Source organism: Oncorhynchus clarkii, chromosome 23, assembly GCF_045791955.1.
Source record: "Oncorhynchus clarkii lewisi isolate Uvic-CL-2024 chromosome 23, UVic_Ocla_1.0, whole genome shotgun sequence".
NCBI lineage: Eukaryota > Metazoa > Chordata > Actinopteri > Salmoniformes > Salmonidae > Oncorhynchus > Oncorhynchus clarkii.
In genome coordinates this window covers 25,160,008-25,170,912 of record NC_092169.1, presented here as the reverse complement: position 1 = coordinate 25,170,912, position 10,905 = coordinate 25,160,008, and the positions used below count along the sequence as shown (strand labels likewise).

The 10,905-nt window shown below is 40.6% G+C and overlaps 1 protein-coding gene across 1 annotated transcript in view; it reads right to left on the bottom strand.

Annotated features, from left to right (window-relative positions):
- Positions 1-357: 357 nt before the first annotated feature.
- Positions 358-10,905, bottom strand: part of LOC139381348 (lysyl oxidase-like 4) — a 67,167-nt gene continuing 56,619 nt past the window's right edge. Inside the window, exons 13-15 of the mRNA XM_071124805.1 lie at positions 10,721-10,857; positions 4,730-4,841; positions 358-4,582 (exon numbers count right to left, since the gene is read on the bottom strand). Of these exons, the coding sequence (XP_070980906.1) occupies positions 4,512-4,582; positions 4,730-4,841; positions 10,721-10,857 (320 nt within the window). The 3' untranslated portion in view covers positions 358-4,511. The remainder of the gene's footprint in view (positions 4,583-4,729; positions 4,842-10,720; positions 10,858-10,905) is intronic.

Below are 10,905 nucleotides of genomic sequence, written 5' to 3'. Positions count from 1 at the left end.
CAGCTCCAGTCATGAAGGGTTGTAGTGTGTGCAGGATTTTGTTTCAGCCCAGCTCTGACATACCTGATTCCACTAATGGTGGCCTTAATTGGCTATTCAAATAATTTTTTTGGAGCTGGGATGGGACAGATGCCTGCACTCACTGTTGCACCTTCTCCAAAATAAAAAGTACTTTAACAGCATTGTGGCAAACTCATCATGAATGGGCCATGAGTTTTTCTCAATCATGTGATCTGAAGAGGGGAAAAAAGCCCAGAGTTTTTCCAAGTCATGTCACAGGGTCAGGAAATAGTCCTGACCTGAGAATACAGTCAAGGGAAGTAATATGAGGAGAAAGAAACAGATAGGGGAGACAACTTGTATCATGATGGTTTTTATTGATTCACAGTAATGAATGTAGTGATATTTGTGCTGTAACTCATATATGCAGCCAAGCCCTCTAGCCAGTACTTAACCACAGCTATCCCAACTATTCCATTGGCAAAATGTCACAAAGTCCATTTCCATACACCAATTATGCATAACAACATCATCAAATTCTCAAAATAAATCACTTTAGCAAAGGGATTAACATGAAACAAATCTTAAATGTGAAACCATTTGACATAAGAATTGATCATTTATTTCATGAAAGAATACTTTGGTCACACATTAATCAAAGATTTGGGTTTGGGAGTTATTTGAGTCTCTGAGAGCACAAGCTTTCTATATGAATATTAAATAAGCACCCTAGCTCACACATTCAGCTTACACTGCATACCGTTTCAAAACATTATCACATATGACAACCAGTTGGCAAACTGGCCATGTGTAGCATTATAGATATCCCAACGCTAGATATTCCAACAGCATGGATATGCGTACATACAGTAAAATATATGATGTAGATGTGATGGATAAGAATCCAAAACTGTTATTATTAAAGTTATGGAACATAATACAAAAATTAAATAACAACACATAGAATAGACTATGTTATTATGTCAATAGCAACTGTACACAAGCACAATACAATTAAAAAACAAAAATATGAAGTTATAAAATGTTTTTTGACATGATTAAATACCCCTGTAGAGACACCTCTAAACTGTATTTAGTATGATTTAATCTACAGCTTTTATTGATTAAAAAGTGTGTGTGTGTGTGTGTGTGTGTGTGTGTGTGTGTGTGTGTGTGTGTGTGTGTGGGGGGGGGGGGGGGGGGGGGGTTTTAACTTAACACTGTTTCATAATAACATGGAGGTGTTTTGTGATATAAAAGTTGATGAAGACAAGACGGTAATAACTAAAGCCCATGAATTGTGTATTGAGTGGGCAGGGAACCCAAAGGGATCTGCTAAAGATATTAATTTAAAAAACTATTCAAAGTCTAAGCTGTTGGGGGGGGTGGTTCTAAGCTGACAAATGGAATTGTTTTAAGAAGGTCATACCATGGATCATTTAGCTATTTGATTTTGAATTTTAGGACCCATTTAGGTATCAAAAATATTGAATTTGGCCTTTACTACCATAGCCCATAGAAACGCATTGACTAACACATTCAAAAATGGCAAGAAACAGACAATCAATAAATCCTAAGGAAAAGGAGATATGAAAGCTCAGGAAATATTTGTATTTATTTGACACATATTTAACACCTTATTTTTGTTGATTTTAAACTACTTCCATACTAACAATTAATTTGTATGGGTTGCCTTTAGATAAGTCCTGTGACACTTGTGGGGATCGTAGAACAAAACGGAGAACACCATCGTGTTTGTGAGTCTCCACTTTCTATAGGCGTTTTTAGGCCAAACCGTTCGGATACTACAGAGGTTTTTGTGAGAAGACAGATTTTCGGGATGTCTCGTGGTCTGACAAACAGCACTGTAGCTCTGTCACTTTCCACCACAGATGCGGGAAGTGCAACATATGCGGATTGAGATGCAGCCCATGCAAAGAAAAACTGATTAATCTAGCATAAACTGACAGATTTCTATATAGATTGGTGCGTCAATAGACTCTAGGGGGTTTTAAGGAACTCTAGTGTTTACAGCCGACCACGCCACATTCTAGTGTCCTGTCAGTCTTTTAAGAGCACAGGGGAAGGTCTGCATACTAGCTTTGAGCCAGATTTGTTTCCATTTTAGCCAACTCATGTAAAAGACAAAAGATAAGGATAAAACACAAACAGATCCATCTACCAGTCAGCTATGGCATACATGCCACAAACATGGATGACTCAAAATGGAGACATTGTATAGAAAATCGAATATTCCACCGATACTGATTCAACTGGGAAATGGATAGATACAGTATATTTGAAATACTACAGGGATGAAGCAAGGTTCAACTTCTAATCTGCTTTTAGCTTTTATCAGTTCCCAACAGCAGCACCAGCAGCAGCTGTTGACTGTTTGAATCCAGCAGTTTATTTTGCTGTCAGACAAACATGTTGTTCTCTTTAGGAGCTCAGTATGCCAGTTATGCGGTTTCTGCAGTAGTGGCCATGGTGGATTTTCACTGGTAGTAAAATCTGTTGTGTTGCCCACGTCAAGGCTTCTCCTCTTTCCTTTTCTTTCTTTCTCTTTGATCTCTCTCTGCTAGTGGAGGCTGCTGAGGGGAGAACAGCTCACAATAATGGCCGGAACGGAGCAAATGGAATGGCATCAAACACCTGGAAACCATGTGGTTGATGTATTTTATACACCATAGATTCCGCTCCAGTCATTACCACGAGCCCGTTCTCCCCAATTAAGGTGCAGCCAACCTCCTGTGCTTTCTGCCCATTCAAAGGCAGTGTTCTCTATCTCTATCAGTCTGTTTCTCTCTGGTCCTCTCTGTCAACCTTTTTCTGTTACCTCTCTACCCCCACCCTCTCTCTTTCCCTTCCCTTCCCCCTCTCTTCCTCTCTAGTCTGTGTATCCTACCCAGGCCTATAGCTGGTGACAGCAGAGTTCACAGTTGCAGTGTTTCTCTTGTGTACGCCCCATGCTTACCCTAACTCTAACCCAAATACAGCTAATTAAAGGCTTTTTATACACTGCCTACCTGGCTGCCACAGAACTGTGGGTTTACCGCCGAACCTGCTTTCACTCACACTGGGAAGGCCAGGAAAAGGAAAAGAGGAAAGTGCACCGAGATGGTTGGCACAAAGCTGTCTCTCAGTTTGACATTTGGTGAAAGGAATAGGAAAAGTTAAGATGATACAACCCTTTGAAGTTACACTCTAAGAAAATATTTTCTACCTGGAACCCAACATTTCTTTTTTCTAGAACCAAAAACAGTTCTCCGAGCTACAGGGACAGCCAAAGAACCATCGGTTCTAGGTAGACCCTTTTTTCTAGTGTATAACCTAGATAGTGACTTATTGGGTGAAAATGTGTTGTTTTATATGTTTAATCAATATAGAAAGTATGCAAGCGTTAGCCTTAAATAAATGAACCTGCAGCATTACATATTATGAAAAGATTTGCACCAAAAGCATTGAAATTAAGTTAACACAGTAAAGAATAAAGTAAACTACATCAAGTTACATTTTCTTGGCTGGTATCAAGATAAAATCACAAAAGCCAACTTGAAGGCCTTCATGTAATAGTAGAGATGTGTAGAGAAATGTTTACTAACTCAACACTATTTAGTTTTGTGTATCAGTTCTACTGTAGTTACAGTATTTTGAGAAAAAATGGTTAACACATCAGAATATGACTACCTGCACAATAATAAAACAGCTAATTAAATTGTAAAAACTAAGATAAACGGTTCATACACAACTATGTATTCAAACCCGGGCCTTGAGGTCCACTGTAGAGCTACGGACATCAAAGTCTACAGGAAGGTTGTGATTTGGTTAAACAGCACCAATATTGTGATAATGTAGATGTAGGAGACATTTGTCCAGACAGACCAACAGTCAAACAGATAACGCAGAACTCTTTTCAGTCATTCTTTCCCCTTTCCTGGGACGCGGGTATACGGGACCAAGCATATGTTTGGGGTTTTAGGCTGGGTTTCTGTACAGCACTTTGAGATATCAGCGGATGTAAGAAGGGCTATATAAATACATTTGATTTGATATGACATGTTAGTCATTTTAAATCATGGACAGACAATGATAATTTAATCTTAATCAGAATTCATTCATACAAACTTTGAGTAGCTAAATTACTAGTAATCCACATTCAAAAAACTAACAAATGACCTAACAGTTGATTGAAATCATACCATTTTAATTATCCATTGTTAACTGAACTCATTTGGTTGCCTTGGTGACACCTGTCCTGCTCTCAGTTGCTATTGACTGTTGGGTGTGGTACGGGTGATGGTCTTCTCCTGGTTGTGGTGTATTTTGGGTAGTGTAGCCAACAGCAGGTCAGGGCGGTGGACAGGTGCAATTCCGTGAGTCCTCTAGTGTTGTGGGGCAGGAGTCCCTGGACCCACCATACCCCAGGCCACCCTGAGAAGTCTATGTTCCCAGCTCTGAGCCCTCTTCGCTGGGCACCAGACTGTGCCAACGCTGGGCCCTGAATGGGCCTAGACAAAGTTATTGGAGATCTGCCGTTGGTGCTCGAACAGATCCTCAATCTCTGCACTGTACGCATCACCTGGTAGAAGAAACAACATACAGTTAGAGAGCGAGCGAGCGAGAAGGAGAGAGAGAGATTGAGGAAGAGAGACAGAGAGAGAGAAAGACAGGGATAGAAAACAAGAGTGTGAATGTGTGTTAACAAGAGTGAAATAACTTCCCATACCTGCGTGACATCCATACATGTATGCTCTGTGTCCGTCGTATTTGCATCGACATCTCATCACGTTGTTCTGGAAGTCCGATTCAGCCATGTCTAACGAAGGGTTAACTTCCACCTGCAATATGACAAAGACAGAGGATATAGCTATTAGTATAGTCAACTGTATGCAATGTCAATGGACTGAGTGCACTAAACCAGAGCAGGAAGAACAAGAAACACATATTTGAAATGGGACTGATTAACTTTACTGTACTCAAATAGAGATTGTACTTGTTCTTTGTGCACGTATCAGTAGTTGACTATACTTGAGCCCTGTAATGGACCAGAGCCAGAGAGTAATGACAAAGTTATTACAATGTAAGAGAATTATGGTTGTCTGATATCCTGACTTGCAGCCACTAACTCAATTCTTACCACACTGCTTTATTAGAAAACAGAGGGAGGAGTTTATTATTTTGTCAAAGGGTGGACTTTAGCTTCCCTATTTAACAAAATGTTCACTGATCTATGTGTGGTTTCACCAATGATTGATCAAAACGTATTGCTGATTGCCCTTAATTGAGTGCATGCATTTGCTGTGACTTGGAGATCTTCTGTGCTTAATTGTATGAAGTTTTTTAACCACCCTCCTCCTGTGATTGGGGCTTCCCCTAAACTACTGTAGTTCACGCCCTCTGCCTCCTTTATAACCTGCGGTGCACGTGGAGTACAAGATGCAAGCTGTCAGTGCAAACTACAAAGGTCTAAGCTGCAGGGCCTGGTTGGAGCTAGCTCCTAGTGGCGTCCATCCTAACATAGTCTGCCCTGCGTTCAAGGTTGTTGAAGTTCTCGATCCAAGCGCCACTCCCCGTGCTCCCATATGCTTGCGGTGATGGTATCTTCACCAGGTATTTGTTATGATGATGAAATTATGTACAATGTAATTTATTTGCTCTTAAAGTGTCAGTAGCGCGATTGTAGTCCTAGGTATTCTAATTGTTTGGATTAGTGTGCAAGCCACCATCCAGGTATGTATTGATTGCTATCTTTATTGGTAAACAGCAAGAAATTGCCAGTTGGTTTGTAATCTTGTAACTGAAGAATATTGTAATTAAAAATATATACTATTGATCAAGTGTTGCCTGGTCCATTGCATTGCTCATGACCCAGCTCAATAGGTGGCCTGTCACAAACCTGTGTGTCTTCATAAGGTTGAGGTGTCACCCTCTCATTTAACAGAAACTGCCATTTAAGGTAACCATAGTTGGCAGGTGTTACAATTTCATTTCATTCTTACCCCTCAAGTCTCCCAGCCGTACCAGACCCGTGGCGTGGAAGAGAGAGGAGTAATAGCTTGCATCCCAAATAGCACCATATTCCCTATGTAGTGCAGTACTTTTGACCAGAGCCTATAGGGCTCTGGTCAAAAGTTGTGCATGATATGGCAACTAGGGTATCATTTGGGTCACACCCATAGAGTAATAATATGTGCAGAGTGCGCTAGCATCCACCGGACTGAAAGAGACATCTGAAATAAAGATTAGTTGGATGTAAAATTGTTAGATGTTCTCTGTCATTAAAAGTCAGTCATGGTTGGTATTGTTTTTATAGTTAGTCTTATTCCTTTCCATAAAAAAGTGGGATGGCTTTTCCATATTTCAATAGGAGAAATAAATACAGTACTTTTCTCTCCATATAGAAGGACGGATGGATGAGATCCCCACTTGCTCTTTGAGTAGCAATCAAGTTGTAAAGATGTATAATGTCAAGACACTATAATAAAACCATTGTTTGTCCCATTCTGAGAAACATAAAATAAATGCTGGAAGACACTGCTTCAATAGCAGCCTGAGGAAAACTCATCAATAGTTTTGACTACTGTATGGAAGGTTGTAAGTTTAGCATAAATGTTGAGTAACAAACATATTTTCACCCATTGGGTGTACATGCTGAGAGTTGTATGGTTCGTCACAGGACTAAAGTATGGCCATTCCATATGCCCAACTGAGTCTCACTATTTGAGTTATAACTGAAGAATCTGTCAGAGGAAGCATCAACCTGTTTGCTCCATTTCCACTTTTCTGTGCTGTTCATTGTAATGTCATTCTGTTTACATTTTTTCATGTTAAAATCAAAATCGATCACAATAAAAGCCTCAAACATCGCCTATGCAGTCGACCACATCGGCAAAAATTACTCTTGGCTCTTAACTTAAAGAACACCTTTAAGTTGAGTTGAGGACATGAATTAAAGGAGTCATTTAGTTGGAGGTTAAAAAGGTGCAGTAGTTACAGAGTGCATTACCATGACTGTATACGTTTCTGTAATAGGTGCTATTCCGAGCTTTACCATGTTCTAATAGGCTGTTATTCACCAGTCTAACAGTCTACTTTCACAGCTGCTGACATAGCCATTCTCTTCTGTAAGCCCACACACTCCGGCACGCACACACCCGCGCACACACACACACACATGCGTGCGAATGCAGGAAAACACAGGCAGGCAGGCTAAAACACACACACACACACACACACAAACACACGGTGATAATACTGAGGGCCCATTTTCCCTTATAGCCACTATGTAAACCTACTACACCCACTTTAAATACAGGATGCAGCCAGTAACACAGGAAAGCAACTCTAAACTGCACCAACAAAAAAACGCCAGAAGAACTTGTTCAAGTTTGTGAATGCACAAAACCTAGCCTCTGTTGAAATTAGTGTTGGACTTGGTCATCTGTAGCCGGTTGGCTTGGGCCATCGGAATGTGTAACAGAGTGAGAAAAGGCCTGTAAGAACAGCAACGGAATTGTATGGGGGGAAATTAACTGTTTCTAATGGTGGTAAGGGGCGGGGGGGGGGGGGGGGTTCTAATGGAACTATTTCTAACCACGCAGAGCTTCTAGATCTTCTAGATCTTTATTAAATGTCCACCTCTCTCAAATGTAGACATGTAGGTAGCAGTGTCGCTGGATGCTTGAAATACATCCACAGGTACACCTCCTTCAACTGATGCCAATTAGCCTCTTAGAAGCTTCTAAAGCCATTACATAATTTCCTGGAATTTTCCAAGCTGTTTAAAGGCACAGTCAACTTAGTGTATGTAAACTTCTGACCCACGAATTGTGATACAGTGAAATAATCTGTCTGTAAACAATTGTTGGAAAAATTACTTGTGTCATGCACAAAGTAGATGTCCTAACCGACTTGCCAAAACTATAGTTTGTTAATAAGAAATATGTGGAGTGGTTAAAAAACAAGTTTTAATGACTCAAACCTTGGTGTATGTAAACTTCCGACTTCAACTGTATGTTAGCACAGCTGAAATATTTTCTGCTGATTAAAGAAGCAATAAAACTGGCCTTCTTTAGACTAGTTGAATATCTGGAGCATTAGCATTTGTGGGTTCAATTACAGGCCCTGAATGATACACCCCACTGAATAGGCCCTGAAGTTTGAATAATGGAGATTGTATAACAGGGGCTTCCTTTGTCAAAACTATACACTAGTTACATGCATCTGGGCAATTTCACGGTAAGGTAACAGAGTGACACTGAGACTCAGATTTTTCAAATGTATGTCAAGCCACAACCAATGATTACAAAGTTAAACAAACCATACAACTGCACAAAGACTACTTTTAACAATTTTCACTTTCATTTTACAAAAATAAATGCACTTGAAAAACAAGTTTGTGCTGTTTATGCCGACATTCTGTTCCCCAACTTTGCATCTACACTGTTCTTCAAGTAAATTCCTTTTTGTAAAATGTTCTGTGGAAAACGTTGTATGGTTTGTTTAACTGTACAATTATCGTTTTTTGTTTGACATACATTTTAACGTGAAAAATTGGAGACTCAGTGTCACTCTGTTACTGTGGAATTGCCCATCTTTATCACTCACCCCTGTCCTCCTCTTCCTCCTAGTCTCCCAAGCACTCTCCTCATCCTCTCCTGTTCTCATCCTCTCTTCTTCTCATCCTCTCTTCTTCTCATCCTCTCTTCTCATCCTCTCTTATTCTATCCTCTCTTCTCATATTCTCATATTCACCTCTCCTTCTATCCTATCCTCTCTACTTATGTCCTCTCTTCTCATACTCTCTTCTAACCTCTCTTCTTCTATCCTATCCTCTCTACTTCTGTCCTCTCTTCTCATACTCTCTTCTATCCTCTCTTCTTCTATTCTCTCTTCTTCTATCCTATCCTCTCTTCTTCTATCCTCTCTTCTCATACTCTCTTCTATCCTCTCTTCTTCTATTCTTTCTTCTTCTATCCTATCCTCTCTTCTTCTATCCTCTCTTCTTCTATTCTTTCTTCTTCTATCCTATCCTCTCTTCTTCTGTCCTCTCTTCTCATACTCTCTTCTAACCTCTCTTCTTCTATCCTATCCTCTCTACTTCTGTCCTCTCTTCTCATACTCTCTTCTATCCTCTCTTCTTCTATTATCTCTTCTTCTATCCTATCCTCTCTTCTTCTATCCTCTCTTCTCATACTCTCTTCTATCCTCTCTTCTTCTATTCTTTCTTCTTCTATCCTATCCTCTCTTCTTCTATCCTCTCTTCTTCCATTCTTTCTTCTTCTATCCTATCCTCTCTTCTTCTATCCTCTCTTCTTCTATTCTTCTATTCTTTCTTCTTCTATCCTATCCTCTCTTCTTCTATGCTCTCTTCTCATACTCTCTTCTATCCTCTATTCTTCTATTCTCTCTTCTTATATCCTATCCTCTCTTCTTCTATCCTCTCTTCTCATACTCTCTTCTATCCTCTCTTCTTCTATTCTTTCTTCTTCTATCCTATCCTCTCTTCTTCTATCCTCTCTTCTTCTATTCTTTCTTCTTCTATCCTATCCTCTCTTCTTCTATCCTCTTTTCTTCTATCTTATCTTCTCATCCTTTCTACTTCCATCCTCTTCTCATCCTCTCTTCATCGGGGCGGCAGGGTAGCCTAGTGGTTAGAGTGTTGGGCTAGTAACCGAAAGGTTGCAAGTTCAAATCCCTGAGCTGACAAGGTACAGATCTGTCGTTCTGCCCATGAACAGGCAGTTAACCCACTGTTCCTAGGCCGTCATTGAAAATAAGAATTTGTTCTTAACTGACTTGCCTAGTTAAATAAAAAAAAATCCTCTCTTCTTCTCCTTTTCTCATCATAGCTGTGGCAGGGCCACCACCTGTAATTATGCCCTGCTCTACATGCCTAAAATACATATGTCCATGTGTGTGTGTACGTCTATCACAGAGACATTCAGGGTGATTAAATAAAACAGGCTGTGACACTTAGAGAGTGTGTGATGAAACAGGGAACCGTCTTCACTGTAACCTCTCAACTGACTCCCATGGCTTAGGTAGCACAGTCTTTAGGGAACAAATTTTACCACAACCCCCCTCTCATTAGCATGGATTAATTAGGTAGTACCAATAATTATGGGGGTGCTAGTTTCCCTGTAACCCCTCTCTCATTAGATAACAGATATCAGTGAGTTTTACTGGGGGAGCTAGTCTCACCATAACCCTCATTAACAGATAGAGTGTTTCACTGTAGCAATGTTGACTGTTACCCATGGCTTTCCCATGGCTGAGACATAAAAATAATTGAGAGCCTAATTGGCCCCTGGGATGACATACTGGGATTAGTAGTCTGAGACAGAAGTGGTGGCTGGTGGGAGTTGGAGTATTTGATGTATCCTGAGGTGACGCCCACAAGGACACTGCTGATGAACATGACAGAAAGGGAGAGTGTGTGTGTGTGTGTGTGTGGGGGGGGGGGGGGGGGGGGAATACAACATAGCTGTCTCTCATGTTATCACATATGTCATACTTCAACATACTTACAAAAAAAATGTGCGCGGTACAAAGGAACCAATGAGATCAAAAGTGCAAACTCGAAGCTTAATCAAGAGCACCTTTGTGTGTGTGTGTGTGTGTGTGTGTGTGTGTGTGTGTGTGTGTGTGTGTGTGTGTGTGTGTGTGTGTGTGTGTGTGTGTGTGTGTGTGTGTGTGTGTGTGTGTGTGCCTGTACCTGGAAGATGTAGTCTCCAGGCTTGACATCGGTGATGTCAATCCACTGACAGTCGATGTCGTGGCGATACGTATCCCAGCAACCCACTGAGATGCCCTGGTCGCCCATGTTGTAGCAGGAGAAACGCTTATGCAGACCTGACACACAGACCAGAACAGTGACTTTACTCTTCAACTTGAGGTTTT